This window comes from Mustela nivalis, assembly GCF_964662115.1.
Source record: "Mustela nivalis genome assembly, chromosome: 8".
Lineage (NCBI taxonomy): Eukaryota > Metazoa > Chordata > Mammalia > Carnivora > Mustelidae > Mustela > Mustela nivalis.
Genome location: NC_139027.1, coordinates 73,434,715 through 73,451,564, shown reverse-complemented (window position 1 = coordinate 73,451,564; position 16,850 = coordinate 73,434,715). Strand labels below are relative to the sequence as shown.

The 16,850-nt window shown below is 49.4% G+C and overlaps 1 protein-coding gene across 7 annotated transcripts in view; it reads right to left on the bottom strand.

The window, feature by feature from the left end:
- Positions 1–16,850, bottom strand: part of CRACDL (CRACD like) — a 131,121-nt gene that overhangs the window by 19,151 nt on the left and 95,120 nt on the right. For all 7 annotated transcript variants that reach the window (XM_082746778.1, XM_082746783.1, XM_082746780.1 and 4 more), the window contains 2 exons: positions 11,989–12,216; positions 5,023–6,652 (listed from right to left, as the gene is read on the bottom strand). In XM_082746778.1, the coding sequence (XP_082602904.1) occupies positions 5,023–6,652; positions 11,989–12,216 (1,858 nt within the window). The remainder of the gene's footprint in view (positions 1–5,022; positions 6,653–11,988; positions 12,217–16,850) is intronic.

The window sequence follows — 16,850 nt, the reverse complement described above, 5'->3', positions numbered from 1 at the left end:
TTTCTATTAGTGAGCTTTCTGGAGAGCTAAAGGGCTCTGAGCCTTAGGTGCGGCTATGGGTGGAGGTAGCTGCCTTTCTGCTGAGTAGGGTTGGAAGAATTAAAAGAGCTCTGCCCTAAAAGATGCCATTGCTACAGCGACCAGGATGAGAGCTTCCAGTTTGCCGTGGCACTTGCCCAGTGCAGGGATGAGAAAACCCAAGGTGTTCCACCCTGCAGGGACTGCTTTCATATATAGGGGCTTGCTGCTTAGCTGCTGGCACTCAGAGGGAGAAGGGCTAAGATCATCCGACAAACTCTGTCCTGTGGAGTTGGTGCTGGGCCTGGTGGCAGGTGGGAGTAGGAGGAGCAGGACTGGAGAATCACCAAGCTGGGGTGCTGATACCTGGTGGAAGGGCAGGGAGGTCTCCTGCAGGGAGGTCTTCAGAGTCCTATCATTCTCTCTACCCAGCACACCCACTCTTACCTGCCTTCCAGAATTCTGACATTCACTTCCTGCATTTTGTCCAGGGTTTTAAATTTTATCAGTGGGAGAGATAGGGTGGTTTACTCCATTTTGGTCAGAAATGCAAGTTCCTTTTTACATAACGTAGAAAAGCAGAATTACAAGGTGATTTTTCTTACAACTTTTAGGCCTTTCAGTATTTTCCATATTAAAATCTTTTTGATGGCTTGGAGATCTCTAGCTTATCTGGATAGTTGGGGGAATGGAGAAGGAAAATGATCTGGGGTGGGGGAGGTGTGGATAAACTGAATTATGAATGTTGAGATGTCAAATCAGGTGTGCCCACAGATGGCCAGGGGCTGGATGCTATGGGTGAGGGAGTCAAGAGAAGAGAGAACTTGAGGAAACAGGTGGGAATCTGAGATGTGTTCTGTTTCAGGGCACCAAGGAGAGGCTGGAGCACTGGGGGGCAACCAAGGACGAGAAAATATATGTGGTCTGAGGGGCACAGGAATGGTGGAGAAGTGGAGGCCCAGAGTGTTGACCATACTTGCTCAGGAAGGGACTGTGAAGGGAATGATAGACCAAAAAGAAAGGCGGGCATGAACAGAGTTGGTTTTCTTTAAGAATTCAAGATATATGAACACAGCTGACCCTTGAACAACAAAGGTGTGAAGTGCTAGGGTCCATTTATTTTTTTAATTTTAAAAAAAATTTTTAGTTTTTTTTTTTTTTAAGATGTTATTTATTTGACAGAAAGACAGAGATAGTGAGAGAGAGAGAGAGAGCAGGAACAGAGAGGAGGGGTAGAAGCAGGCTGCCCACTGAGCAGGGAGTCCCACACGGGGCTTAATCCGAGGACCCTGAGATCATGACCCGAGCCAAAGGCAGATGCTTAACTGACTGAGCCACCCAGGTGCCCTAGGGTCCATTTACATGTGAATTTTTTCGATAAATATAGTACAGTACTTTAAACATACTTTCTTTTATGATTTTCTTAATAAAATTTCTTTTTGCTAGCTTACTTAATAAGACAGTATAGAAGTAATAAGACAGTAAGAAGACAGTATACAATACCTGTAACATACAAAATAATATGTTAGTTGACTGTTATTGATAAAGGGTCAAGAGTAGGCTATTTGTAGTTAAATTTTGGGGATTATATGTGGATATTTTCACTGCATGGGGGGCTGGTACTCTTAACCCCCGCACTGTTCAATGGTCGACTGTACTTTTTTAGCATAGTAACTCAAATGAACTTGAATTTGAGTTCCTGTCCTCTAGAAAATGCCCCCAGCAGCCAAAGACAAGATGGGCATCTGTCTACACTCTCCTGTGGCATCCAGCTGCCACCTTGCCTCCTCAGGCCGGTAAGCTCCTTGAGAATGAGGTCCACATGTTTTTCCTGACTGCCCTTTGGGAGCCAGCACAGTGCTATGTGTATGGCAGATATACATGACATATTTGTTGCAAGAATGAATGCATAATGAGTGACTACTAGAGTCTAGAGAAAGAGGTTCAGAGACCTGGGTGTGCCACTTTGATCACCAGCTCCATCTGGACATAATGAGTTTGGACTGGAGGCTCATTATCAAATGAGGCCCCTAGGTGACAATGGCAATTTGTCCAACTGTTCTCCAAAATATCCCACATGTGACTGCAACTACATGAAATATAAATTACACACAGAGAAAGAAGAATGACCCGAAAGAAAAGCCAGCAGGGATAACATCTAGAAAGCAGACTCCTAAGTGGATTTTTTTTTCTATATACTTTCTGTGTTTTACCATTTTTCCACACGAAAGTCTTGAACGTCTCTAACTTTTTTGCCTAACTCATCCTGTGCTCAGAAGGGTGCTCTCCGATCTGCCATTTAGACTCTGATATGGACTATCCTACCAGGAGGATGGTAATGTCCTGCACAGATGAATAAAGTTGGTAACCCGGGGCCATTCGCCTCCTATTAACAGTCTCATTTGCATTGATGAGCACAAATATGGTACTGGCCTTGCAGTAACCACCCCAACGTAGCCCCGTGAGGTCCTGCACTTAGCAAAGCTGGGCTCCTCTGTTTACTCCAACAGCTGGGGAATCCTCCCTGCCTCCCCCACTGAAGGGTTCTTCCATGTCTCCAGAGAAAGAACACAGAGTGTGGATGAGAGGAGGAAGGATAAGCAGGGGTGCTGAGGACACAGTGCTTGGGTCCCTAAGGTAGAACTGTGCACCCATCTGGGACACCTCAGTAACCTAGCTTTACGGTGTGTGCCCCTGAAAGGGGTGGCAGCCCATCTGGGAGCTCTGGGTAAAGTACCTGCTACCACAAGATAATAAACAGCAGTAATAAGGCCTCTCTGGAAAACTGAATAATACTGTTATTAAAACTTTTATTACCTGTTTTATATGAATTTAATTGCCTCCGGCAGCTGTATTTTGGGAGCAATGAGGATGACAGAAATAATAAGAATGAATTAAACCACAAGCAGATCCAGTATCTGGGGAAGACACAGAGCCCACTTTCACTAACAGGATTGACAGCCCAACTTTGCAATTCTGCTCTGGTCTACATGAGGCAGCCCCAAGACCCCAAGGTCCCAGGGAGCAGCCACAGCCTGTCCTGATATTTGCCCCTCAAATACCAACCACACTTTGGGAGAGTTGAGGTCAAGCAGAATGAGAGTAATTCCTCCCTTCCTCTCTCTGCACTGAAATGAAAATCACTACCCCTGCCCTTAAGTAACCGGAATTCTTTCATTATGGATTTCATCTGGATCAGTTATTTCTGTGGCTTAGAGAATGTTAATAACTGGACAAGGCAATTATTTTACACTATACTTTTAAGTAAAGCTGTTAACATATACTATATTGTATTTTATAAATTAAAGAAAAAAAAAAGTAAGATCTTTATAGACCATTCCAGGCATTTGACAATAAACAATCCTAACTCTCACAGTCTGGGCTGAGGAAGTTATAAATTATTAATGTGTCAAGCACTGCCCTATGAAGCTTCTTTTCCAGTGCTGACCATGAACCCAAGTATCCTGTATTTTAAGTTCCATTCAGGCAGCAAGCCCCTGAGACACATTTTCAATTCCAGGCCATGAAGGTGGATGGTGCTGATGTCAGGGTTTCATCTGCACAGAGCAAACCCCCTTCTCCCTTGATATTTCCATGGGTTTTTGAAACACTACAATAGCTTCAATAACCTCGCCAGCAATTTGTGGAGTGGATCATCAGCTCCAGCTTGAACCTCTCCCAAAGCTCCCTGATTATCCTAATGTAGGGGCAGTAGCAGCAGCAGCAGCAGCAAAAAATCACCACTGAGCCAAGAGGCCTTGGATCAGGAAGGCTCTTGGAGGGTGTTTTCTCGGCACTTCTGCCTAGAGCTGTCACCTTCCCAACTTAAAGCACTATATATGTATATATGTAAATGTATGTATACTCACACACACACTGCATTTTCACTCACTTCCCAGGAAGGAAGCAGAAAAGATAAGAATTTCTTTAGCCTGCCTTTGCATTGCTTTCTGTGAGCTTATTTTCCCCTCATATGTGTACACTTTCAGGGTGTGGGGTCCCTAGAAGAACAGGGTCCTACTTCCTCTGTCCCGCAATGTGGTGTTTCAGTGGAGTCCTAGACTTACAGTAGCCACTTAAAACATCCTGAAAGTTGTTTTTTTTCCCCCCAAATAAAATTTGCCACGGAAAACTTCTCCTCAGGGACTTCATCACACGCACATGTGACTCCTTTGCATAGTTTTGTTTCTGGCACACTGATTTCCATTAATAAAAGAACCCAGCAACGAAATAGTCTTCAGCTCTACCACAAATACCCATTTCCAACAGATTGCTCGTTTCATCTCAAACACCAAAAATAAAAAGCGACAAATGTCAAAGACCTAGAAAGGTCATCTTTTTTTATCTCTGCTCATTTTAAAGGACAGTTGCTTTAGAAGATTCTTACATACGGCTCCAACCTTCACACCATCTCTTTTTCGAGAAAGGAAGTTAACGCCCACCCCAAGGGGGCTCCCCTTTTACAAAGGCTTGTGACTCCAATAAATGGGATGCTTTCCCCATGAGGCTGGGCCACGTGAGTCTGATTATTAAACAGGGGAAAAAAAAAATCCTCCTAGGGGCAGGGAAGGGGGCGGTAGGTGAGAAGGACACTAAGTGACAGAGAGGCCAGAGGCTTCATTTCTCACCAAGAAGTGGTATAGGCCCGGGGGTACCTCCCTCTGTCAGAGTACCCATATCCCAGGGTTCTGGAACTCACTGAGCTTCTGAGGGAAGAAATGGAAGAGGCATCTGAGTGATTCCCTGGAGGGCCCATCTCCTCTCAGGGAGTAGCTGCGAGATGTTTTTCCAACTTCCTGACTTCTCTGAACTGCTGCAGAACCCTATTTGTTTCCCCCCTTCTTCAGTTTCTAACTCGACCAAACGTGTTAGTGATACCATGAGGAATTCTGATTTTTGATCTCAGTTCCCCTGCAAGGTTTTCACCCCAAGCGCTGACATACTCCGTGGACGTGGGATTTGCCCACGGCCCTGCCCCTACCCCACCGCGACTTCGGCTCTTACCCGCGGCCCTGTGCGTCGACCGGGTCTCGGCCATCCGGCTGTCCCGCCTGGAGTCCGGGGGCGGCACGACCTTCGCATGCTCGCCGGGACCGGTGTCCGGGGGCTGCGGGGGGCGACCGTGCAGCAGCGGCTTCCTAGGCAGGGGAGGCTTGGCGCTGAGCGGCTCCGAGGGCCGGGCCTTCGCCTTTCCAGGCTCGTGCGGGGACCGTGCCCCTCGAGGGGAGGGGGCCTTCGCGGCCGGACATTTCTCGTCTTTGGGGAGCAAAGCCAACCCCCCTTTTTCTAGCCGGATTTCAGCGCTGTATCTCTTTACCCCTCTGACTTCGACAGAGGACGCCTCCCGGTGCCTGAAGGACAGAGAGGTGGAGCGCAGCTTGACAGGGAAGGGGCCTCTGTCGTCGCCCGAGGGCGGCTCGCGGGCGACCGGGCAAGGGTCTTCAGGAGCATCCCGGGGGGTTCGGCCCGGCCCGGTCGCCGTGTCCCCTGAATCCCGAGAGGCGCCGCTGCCGCCTGCCGTCGCAGGTTTCCCGCCGTGGGGCTCGGGGGCCGGCCGCAGGTCGTCGAGCGCCGCCTCGCTCCTCCACACCAGGCTGCTCTTCAGAAGCGGCAGGCGGCCGGCCGAGGGGCCCGCGGGGCCGCCGCGCTCCAGCACGCGGGCGCCGCCCGATCGCGGCCACGCGCGGCCCGACGACACCGAGAACTTCACGGCCCGCAGCTCGCTGCCTCCCCGCTCCACCTTCCGCTCCGGCGCCAGTCTCTCGGGACCCCCCTGTGGGGCCTCCGCCGGTTCGGCCCTGGGCTGCTCGGCGGGGGCGGCATCTCCGTCCTGCGGACGCGGAGCGGGCTCCTCCGCGGGCGACTCGCAGGCGGCCGGCGCGCTGGGCCCCGCGCTCACCGCCGGGGCCTTGTGCTTCAAGCAGCTCTTGGGGGCCGGTGGGCTTGGGGCGGGGGCCTCGGGAGATCCCTTCCCTGCTCCCTCGGTCTCGGTCTCGGTCTCCGGCACGGGCACGGGCACGGGCACGGGCACTTCCAGCGTCAGCTCCCCCTCCTTCTGGACACTTGGGTCTGGCCCCTCTGGACCAGCGGGAGTCTCCGAGGTGGTGGCAGCGTCAGTCTCGGGAGGTGTCGTGTCCTCCTCAGGGATACAGGGAGATAACCGAATCTCCACGTCTGCGGAAACGCAGACCACCTCCTCAGCGGGTTCCCTGGCTGGGGGACACGTGCTTTCCAGGGACACTTCGTCCCTCTGGTTTTCACTGTCGGGATTATGGTTTGGGGAACCTTCAGGCAGAGAAAGAGACTCGGGGCAGGGGGCCGGGCCTGACACAGGCTCGGTGACCTCGGGGGTGGCCGGGCGGCTTGAGGGATTATCCCCAAGAAAGCTCTCCTCCTCCTCCTCAGCGCTGGCACTGAGGGCTGGGCAGTGCTGCAGGCGCGCCCGCCTAGCGCGCGCCCCGCCAGGCTGCAGCATGGCGGCTGGCCCCCCGGGCTCTGGGCTTCTATCCAGTACCGCATCCTGCTGTGCTGAACTGGGGCTCTCTTCTGTGTTGACTCTGGGTAATGACTTCTCCTCGTATTCCTCTTCCTCTGGGGTACAGGTCAGATCACTAAGCGATTCAGACTGTGCTCGCTTGCAGGAATAAAGAGAACAAAAGACAGCATTATTATGTCGAATATTAGGAAGCCTATGACCTTTCTATTTTGTACAAGATTTAATATGGTTTAAAGGAAGCAGTGTGTCTCTTAAGCTGGCACCTAAGCAGACATTCACACATGGTGTCTCTTCTTAATGCCTTACCCATCTCTTTGGAAACTTGCCGTACAAGTTCAGCTTTCAGCAGAACAGTGGTGGCTATGCCTTGAAAGGAAATACTGCTTAAGACTCTAGTGACTGGGGGCGCCTGGTGGCTCAGTGGGTTAAGCCTCTGCCTTTGGCTCAGATCATGATCTCAGGGTCCTGGGATAGAGCCCCACATCGGGCTCTCTACAGAGAGCCCGCTCCCCCCACATCTACTTTTGTTCATTTATTTGAACATCAAATAAATAAATTAAATTAAATTAAAAAACTATTCTAGTGACTGAACTACAAAACCAGCGGATACTGCTCTAAAAATTGAAGGAAAGGGGACCAAATAAGCTGGGGGTCTGCCGTGCTTTGCACTCTACACCTATTATTTTCTCTTGATTCATCCCAGTAAGGAAGGATTATTTCCTTTTTGTACTTGAAGAACTGGGAGCTCAGAGAGGGCCACACCTTGGTAAAGATTGAGCTTATTAGCTCAGCTGAAAAGCTGGTGCTCTCTCCATGACCCTGTGCTGCCAAGAGCTAGTTTCCCAGCTCAGTGCTCTCTCTCCAGGGATGGGCCCCATGGTGAAGGGCAAACCACATCTTGTAAGGTAACGTCCCAAACCATAGCTGATGGATAAAGTCCAAACTTTACAGCTTAATTAAAAGTCCTATATTCTCTGGTCTTAAATTATTTCTCCCAATCCCTGCTCAGGTCAAGCCGGGCCCGCACTACTGAATATGCCAGCCTCTGGGCCAAGTGACTGGCCAGCTCTTCTGTCCCCACACCTCCAGGGTGTTCTGCCAGCAGCCCCCCAAGAACAGTCTCAGATTCCACTCCTATAGGAGGAAGTCTTGCCCCTTCCCTGAAGCTTATGGTGCCCCTCTTTTCCTGAAGCCCTATTGGCTTGACAAACACTGCCTTGTATTTTTCTTCTGAAAAGTGTCTGGAATTTAAATTTAGTCCAGCTTCCTTCTTGCCGTACCCAAAGTGAGTTGCTGCTCGCTTAGGAAGGAGAAGAGACCAAGGTAGTCATGAATTATTCAAAAATACTATGAGAAAATGACCAAAAGCTTGAGGGTGTTGAGGTCACTCTTAAAAAAAAAAAAAAAAAAAAAAAGTTCAGGACATTAGAAAACACTTCGATCTTCTTGGAAAAAAAAAGTTCAGGACAGCAGACCTCCTTTCCTTTATGTTAAGAAATGTGCAGAAGTGTTTGTGTTAGGTTTTTGTTGTTTGCTGGTACTATTTTAACATTTGTTGTTTGCTGGTGCCATTTTAACATCTTCCAGCTGGCCTCTGCTTGCTAACAGAACACAGGATAACTAGGGTATTTGCGATAATACCTTAGCTAATTCTCTAATTCTTGCCAAGGGGCACAGCCCTATGCCCCAGGATTGAAAAAAAATGAAGATGTGCAAAGAAATCTACAGAAGAATTTTCAAAAGCCGCAGGTTCAAAAGGTGTCACTGGCCTTCTGCTACTACAGGAAATCACTGATGTTGAAACCTGTTTAGGATGTGGGTCACGTTTTAAAACTATCACAACCCTCACAAAAGGAGCAGAAAGCTGAGAAGCAGGCTCAGCTGGGCATATCTCACCTTGAGCCACTGGAAGCTACAAGGAGGTGAGAGTGAAGGGCTGGGCAGGACAAAGGCAGCATGGAGTGTGGACTTGGGACACTGAACAGAGGCTCTGCAGGGAGCAAAGGGGCTTCTGACTCAACCTGGGCTCAAGCGCATGGAGTCCAGCAGGAAGACTGCACTTACCTGCTCCATCTCCACCGCCGCTGCCCCTCCCTTCCTCCTCTGGGCCCTCACGGCAGCTTCACACCCTGCAATCCTCTGGAGGAATGGAGAGTGGAGGACCCACTGCTTAGCTGGCACCAAAATGGAGACAGTCATGGCTGCCTGCTCATCAGCCTCCTCTCACCAGAAAGAGTGAGTTTCGGGGCAGCAACTGTGTCATCTCTGGGCAGAGGACACTGCTGAGAAGTATTGTCAGTCTTAGAGACCCTGAACTTGTAGTTGGTAGCTCTGTCAGCCACAACCTGGGGCTACTCATATCACTGTGCTGCTCCCACTAAAAGAGAATTAATATTCCCTGCTCCTGGCACTGCTGGGGTGGGGATGAGGACTAGCCAGGGGCAAGATGCTGGCGTAAACATTCAGTTCACAGGCATCTGCTTCCAGCACGTCAGAGCCCCACACAGGCCCTGCTCCTGAGAGCAGGATAAAAATGCTGAGATAACAGCCAGCTTTTGACTTTTGTGTGTTTCTCTTCCCCGACCTCTGCTCTAGTGGGGCAGAAGGATGCAGCAAAATGCACTCTTGGAAGTGTTTTTCCAACTGGTAATAAATATCATGGTCTTAATAGCCAAGGTTGGTTTGTTTTTTAACTGTGCCAAGATGGAGTTTTTAAGGCAAGAAAAGCCCACCCCGCCCCTTTTTTTTCTCTAGAGCTCCAAAGATTCAGAGCCTAGATGGTGTCAGGTAGAGGGTTCACCCCCTCCCCGCCATGACAGAGCTGGAAGGTGCCTGGCCAGGCTGGACAGCTGTTCTGCCCAAAGGGAGGACAGAATGTGGACAGCGGCAGGAAGAGTCTGAGGGGGTGACTCAGAGAAAGATGCCTGAGTGGGGGCAGCAGTGAAAATGGGGAGGCATAAAGAAACCTCAGATGTTAATGGGGGATCAGAAAAGCGGGGGAAACTTGAACCTCACTGTTCAGTAAAATCGGAAGGAACCCTGACCTCTGCAGAAGTTTCCAGGGTTCCAGGAGGCCACGGCAGCTCAGCCTCACCCTAGGAGCAGAACAGGAATGCAGGAAAGCACCCTGATCCCTGAGAAGGGCCAGGTACCAGGAAGATCTTCATGGTTGGGAGGGACCTTACAACCAAAGGGCAAAGGGTGCTATGAACACTGAAGGACAGAGGCCTCCACCTTAGGGCCCAAGAATGACACTGGTGACAACTAGCTGGACACCTCTGCCCAGTCAAAAACTGAAGGGTTTTAATCCCTACCAAGAAGGGAAAGCAGAGGAGGAGGGAGGATATGTAAATGACAGTGTTTAAATCAAACATTTAATTTAAATTAAATGTTTCCCCAGAGTGCCTATATCAGAATTTCTGTTATTCTAAAAAAGAAAATTAAAAAATGGGGTTTGAGGGCGAAGCCAAGCTGAAAAATGGCGAGGTACAGTGCTGTCCAGTGGAGAGCGAGAAAGGATGCTGCATTTCCACCTGGAGGATGAGCCGGGCTTCCCTCTGCCACAAAGTCCTGGCCAGGCTGTGGCTGGCCCTTTGGTTGTGAGGTCCCTCCTCCCAACCATGAAGATTTTCCTGGTACTCTGGCCCCTCTTGGGGATCAGGGTGCTTTTGCCATGGCAAAAGACATCCCCATGGGAATAAAGCCCAGGCTTGAGGCCGGAGGGAGCTGGCTCTGTCCCTGCCCTGTGGCTCCAATCAGCATGAGGACAGGCAGGTTGGTTACTGGTCCCAGCCAAGTCCCACAGCACCAAACCTTTAACTGTAAATGTGTCAGGTGTGCGAGCATTTACACAAGTACCCTAGTGACCAGCTTGCACAAGGACACATTAGCCTGACGGTAACCACAGCTCACGTCTCCAGTGTTAGTCTCCTCTAAAGTCACCCCTGCTGGCAGGCGTTTAAAATGTGCACTGATGTCCTTTCCTAGTACAAAAAAAAAGTGTGACAATAAAACCTTTTTTACTAGATAATAAAATAATCCTCACTTGAAAAAAAAATTTTTTAAAAATTAAAAAAAATAAAAAGCACCTTCTACATGCCCAAAGGAAAACCTACTATCCCTAGCTGAGCACCTAGCTTGTCTGGGGCTTTTCACCACCCTACAATCTTGTCTCCAGGGAAGGAAGGAGAGAATGTTGGTCTGTGGGCAAGTCTTTCTCAGCACTGTCATTCTCTGTGGCCAGGCTGGCCCCACACCCTGCTCTCAGCTCCTCCAGGGCTGAGACATTGTGGTAACCACTGGGCAGCAGAGAGGGCAACGATCTTATGTGGACCTTGAACGCACTATGAATCCAAAGCACTCCATGAATGAGTTCTTGGCTCTTAGAACTATGAGCCAATGCCTACACAGGCAGCATGCCTGGGGGTGGGGGGGGGGACGTCTGTCCTCGCAGGGGCACAAACCCCACACTACTAAGTAGGTCCTTGCCCAAGGCAAGCGTTTGAGCTAGTGTGTCAGCTTATCTGTCATTGTTCATTCCCTCATTCATTCATCCGTTCAACAAATGTACACTAAATGCCAGCTGTGCAGCTAGCACTGCTCTAGGGGCCGGACACAGGGCTGGGGTGAGGGCTCAGGAAGACTGGTAACAGGAATACCTGGGTGGCTCAGTTGGTTAAGTGTCTACCTCGGGCTCAGATCATGATCCCAGGCTTCTGGGATCGAGTCTCACATTGGGCTCCTTGCTCCATGGGGAGCCTGCTTCTCTTTTTGCTTCTGTTCCCCCTGATTGTGCTCTCTCTCTGACATATAAATAAAATCTTTAAAAACAAAAAACAAAAAGACGGGCAGTAAATAAGTGAGCACACACATTTACAAACATTACTTCTGTGTGTGGCCAGGGCTACGAAGGAAGGGGACTCTACTGGTTGGAAGGTGGGGCTGCTTTCCACAGGGTGGTCAGGTGAGCCTTTCTAGGGAGAGGACCTCCGAGCTGAGACCCAAAGACAGAAGGAGCCAACCAGGAAGAGAGTGTCTTAAGCCGTGGATACAGCAAGCATCAGGCCTGAGGCCAGAAACAGCTCTGCAGGCTACAGTGTGTTGAGAGAGAGAGGGAGAGTAAGAGGAAGTCTGAGAGGTAGGTAGGGCCTGGTTGTTCCAGGCCTGGAGTGCGGACCTTATGCTGACCTTACACTGCCATGGGAAGGCAGGGGCCCCACAGGGCATGATGGCTTCATGGGAGGTGTTGCAGAACAGATGAACAGATGGCATGTTTATGCAGGAAAGAGACCTACGTGATGTTCATTGAAAAAGAAGAGCAACTCCAGCTCCTGCAGATGGTCCCACTGATCATGGGGGTTTCTTACAAGGGGCATATGACCCTGAGAAGAGAGAGGCCAGGGTTGGAGGGGCTGGGGGTGGGGGCGACCAGGCCTGTGCAGCCTGCCTCTGCATATAGGAAGAAGCCCCATTACCGAAGACAGCCGCCTCATTTTGCTGGACCGCTGGTTGCGAGGCTTAACCAGGAGCTTGTGCTTAGCTGCAGAGTTGTCCAGGCAGGAGGAGAATTCTGGAGGGTAATCGAAATCAGCCACAGGTGCCGTGCTGCTGTCCGAGGTGCGGGGGGAGATGCCAGCATCGCTTGCCTGCCTGGAGAAGAGCTGGTCCGGAGACTGAGGCCGGGACGAGGAAACTAAAGAGACCTTCATGGGACAAGGAGCAAGCAGGCCATACGTTAACTTTTCAGTATGAAATGGGTCCAGCCAACATATCAGCTCCCTTCTTATATTGTGCTCAGGCTTCCCACGCCATCTCTGGGCTTTACATGGAGGGACAGACCTACAGCCTCTCAACAGGGAGGACTCTAGGGACTTCCTTAGAAAGGAGTTTTAAATGTTGGGCCAACCCCTACAAACTTCTCACTCATTTTCATGGCCTTGCAGAGAGCCTGCATCCCGGGCAGTCTCGGTGAGACAACTCTGCCTTCACCCTTCCAGGCAGGTACAGGCACTTCGGTCAAGAGCCTCTTTCTCTGATGAGACAGACCCACCTGATCTCTCTAATATCAGGCGTGCTCCTGCCTCTAGAAGCTGAGAGTGTGGCCCAGAGGTGGTTTTATAGGCTGGAACAGAGGATGGGCAGTGCCCATTAACCCAGCAGCCCATCGCTGCAGCTGCATTTGTTCTTTCCAGGTTTCTGTATCTTCGTGTGTCCTCCTGCAGAAATCTGGTGTGACAGATATTTTGCTAGCTTACACCTCAGCAGTGAGGCATTGACAGTCAGTCAAGGGCAAAAGCGCTGCCAGGGAGAAAGGGGATTTTGGTTGTCCCCCAGAAGAATGACAGTAGCATGCTCTTGCCCGCCCACTGAACTTGGCCATCCCCTTCACTAAGTGAGGTCTCAGTGGGTTATACTGCAAAGAGGTTTATCAGCATGAAGAGGTGGAGGAGGGCACCCAGTGGGCACCCATGAGCAAATGTAACGCACACAGAAGCAGGGTGCAGAGAGAGAGAATCCGAGAGGTGCTGGGCTTTAGCTATAACCCTGTCCCCTCCTTCTATTCTGTATGGTGCTCAGAATTAGTGTCAAGTTTGCATTTTTCTCCCAGTGTTGTTCATCTTCCACATTTTGTATGTATACACACAACAAAAGTTACCATTATAACTGCTTCTAGCCATACGGTTCAGTGGCAGTAACGACACTCCTGTTGCTGGGCAACCATCTGCAGAACTTTTTCTCTCATAAAACTGAAAGTCTGCACCCACTAATCAACAACTCCCCATTGCCCCCTGCCCCCCAGACCCTGGTAACCACCATTCTACTACCTTCTATCTCTATGACTCTGACTACTCTAGCTGCCTCACATTAAGGGGAATCATACAGGATTTGCCTTTTTTTGCCTTGCTTGTTTCACTTAACGTTCACCCATGTTGTAGCCTGGGTCAGACTCCCTATATTCCACTGTATGTAGATACCACATTTTGTTTATCTGTTCACCCATCAATAAATGATGCAATAAAGCAATGTGGTTGCTTCCATATTCTAGTTAGCGTGAATAAAGCTGCTGTGGACATGTGTGTACAAACACCTCTTCAACAACTAACTTTCAGTTCTTTCAGTTATATACCCAGAAGCGGAACTGCTGGACCATACAGGGGTTCTATTTTTAATTTTTTGAGAACCTCCATACTGTTTTTCCCACAGTGGCTGCCTCATTTTGCATTTCCACCAACAGTGCACAGTGGCTCCAATCTCTCCACATCCTTGCCAACACTTGTAATTTTCTACTTCTTTGATAGGAGCCATCCTGATGGGTGCGACGTGGTATCAAGCTTACATTTTAACCTAAGCCCATAATTTTAGGCATTTCACAACTATTTAGTAAGCCCCCGTGAAGATGGTCTCCTCGGGAAGGAGGCATCAAACAAGACATGGGCAGTGGGCAGACTCCCAGTGGCCTGGGTACATGTTGCTCAGTTTCTTTTCCACAACCCTGGAGCCCCACACAGAGCATGTTGCAATAGCTTCTGCTAAACTAGGGGACCCTAGAAGAATGTCACTGTTAGAGAGACAAGCTGATGCAGGCACTGCCCCTGCAAGGGAACTTCCTCGGAGAAATGTATTTTCCCTCTTAACAGAAAGGTCCCTTATATATTCTCTTGCAAGTATGAAGTTTATTTCTACCAAATGGGGGAAGACTATTACTACAATGAGGGGAAAAGGGTAATAAGTGGACATAATCTATTTTAATTCTCTTGTTTCAGTTACACGGGTACTTACGGGAATAAAGCAAGAAAAATTATTTTTAAAAAAATAAACCACAGGACAAGACTCCCGGCTTCCTCTGTGCCTGTGGCTTTGGCTCCCACTGTTGTAGCTAATGACTCAGTAAGTCACCCAATATTGGACAGGTGATACCTTTCCCAGGTGTCCTCCCTGAGGGTCACCATTAAAATGGGTACATTCCAAAGGTCAAAAGAATCCTTCATTCTACCCTTGTCCAGAGGAACGATATGTATACACACATGGTAAAATTTGGGGTTTTGTTTTCTTGACTGTTTGGGACTTAAGAGAACAGGAGAACAGGCCAGATGAGCTGCTTCTGCAAATGAAGTGACTCCCAGGTGAGAATGATTATGCCTTCTGTGAGGATATGGGCTTTGGTCACCTTCCTATAAACGCAAAGAATGAACTTTCTCTGCCTCCTCTCCACTCAGCTCCCCGGCTCGTGCAGCACCTGAGCAGCTGGTCCTGGGCTCAGGCCCATTCCAGCCCTGGGAGGGCGGGGGGTGCAATCTGGCAATGGGCTTAACTTCACAGAAACTCTGACCACAGTGACCTCTGTCCCTGCAAAATGCCTGTACAGGCTGTCATGGCTGGTCTTTCCTGCTAGGGCGCCCAACTCTCACTTCTCAGTCTTTGTGGTCATTCCGAGAGTTCTTGGGGCCTGAAAAGACCAACACCTTTCTGACTCAGAGGAGAATTACGCATCCTGTCTTTGATCAGTGCAGCAGCTCTGTGAGGTAAGATAGGACAGGGCAGGAAAGCTGACCCGTGTTTTTATCTGTGGGCTGGAACCGTTCCCATTTGCACTGCTTGCTCCTAATCACCCGGTTTGTACTGAAATCTGTGCTTCTGGATGATTCTGGAAGTGAATGATTTAAAAAGTCTAGCAGGTGGCCAGCCCTTCATTGGAGGAATGGGACTTAAATGGGAAAATGGCCTGGGATTCATGGGTTTTCCAGGGGTAACCCTGGGTGACAGCTGCTTTACAGTGTTTGTCCTCAAATAGAGGGGCTCAGCCAACGAGGTGTGGGCTGAGGCTTGTGCACACGGGAACAGCCTGCAGACATTAAGCAGGGCCAGTGGGGCCTTTCTGGGAAGGCTGTCTCCCAACAGGCTTCACATCCCCAGCTGAAGGCAGGGGAGGCACTGACTTACCAGATCTCACATAATCCTCTCCAAAACCCTCTGAGAACATGGATGCATTTCTGCTAGAGCCTATGTTGTATCTCCCCATGTGATACCTGCCCTCATCTCCTGGGACAGCTTGTCAGCTGGCCACCTGCTACCCAGTGCTTTCTACTTAATGGCAGGACACTTAGCAGATGGCTAGTTGGATGTCATTTTACCTTAAAACTCGCCAAATAAAGTTTTATTCATTGCCACCTCATGTTTGGTAATGAGATTTTAAAAATAATTCTAGGCATTTCCTGAAAAACTCATTCCATCAGAAAATACAACCTTGGCAGTACCATGAGATACTTGTTACTGGAAACATTTTACCACAATAATCTTCATTAAGTTTCTCTATCACACATGTGGGCCTGCTTCAGGAGTCACAACTGCTTCAGGAGTCACAACAGGAAAAAATGAAATAGCCCGCAATCCCATCCTTTGGGGATTTAGGGTACCATTATATCAAATATCACCTGTTATATGAAGACATTTTAAAAGGTGCACTATTTCCCCCTCTCAACCAGTGCCCAAGAAACTTTCAGGGCATTAAATATGATCACTGTGTCTTAAAAACCATGATAACAAAGGTTACACATTTTTTTTTTAAGTCTTAAAGGCTCCAATTTTAGTTTCCCATTACCCAATTAATAAAATTATCCAGTTAATAAAATCTCAGAACCTTGTTTTTTCAGCAACATGACCAGGGATGCTGAGAAGGATGAGACTAGCCCTGCCTGGTGAGAGGAGCCCCCACGCAGCTAACTACGTATTCTGTGCACTGTGGTGCTCTGCAGGTTCAGCGTTGGGCTCATGCCTTAATGAATGGAACTAAAAACTTCCTGTTCTCCTGTTACGGTCCCAGCTAAAGGCAGAGAGAGGGCAAACCAGTCCATATGGCTTATAAGAGTTGTCTCTCCAGCACGTGGCCCTGAAACTTACAACATCCATCTGCCCCTGAGGCTGGAGACGCTGACGCTCCACATATCAGAGTACGAGATGGGTCTGCCATGTGACAATGGAGTTAGCCATCGCCTGCCGACCTTCCCCTCCAGGATTTTAAGGGTTGGCTTGAAACCCATCAAATAGGCCAAATTATCCTCCTTGTCTTCTCCTCCTTCTCTTCAACGTGGGAGAACAGATGTGGGTAGTTCACTGCCTTCAGACCCTGCTCACGGAACAAGCAGGGGGCAGGTTCACCTTAGAGCAGAATTCTGGAGAGAACAATTCTCTAGCCAGCTCTGAGCGAACTCCCAACCCTGGGGCTTACTTATGTGTAGCTATACCACAGCCCTTCATCTGGCTTTCATTAGTGATGCTCAGGGGACCCACAACCGCACCCAAGTTAGATAAATATTCTTTCCCCTGCCTTTGCCAGAGG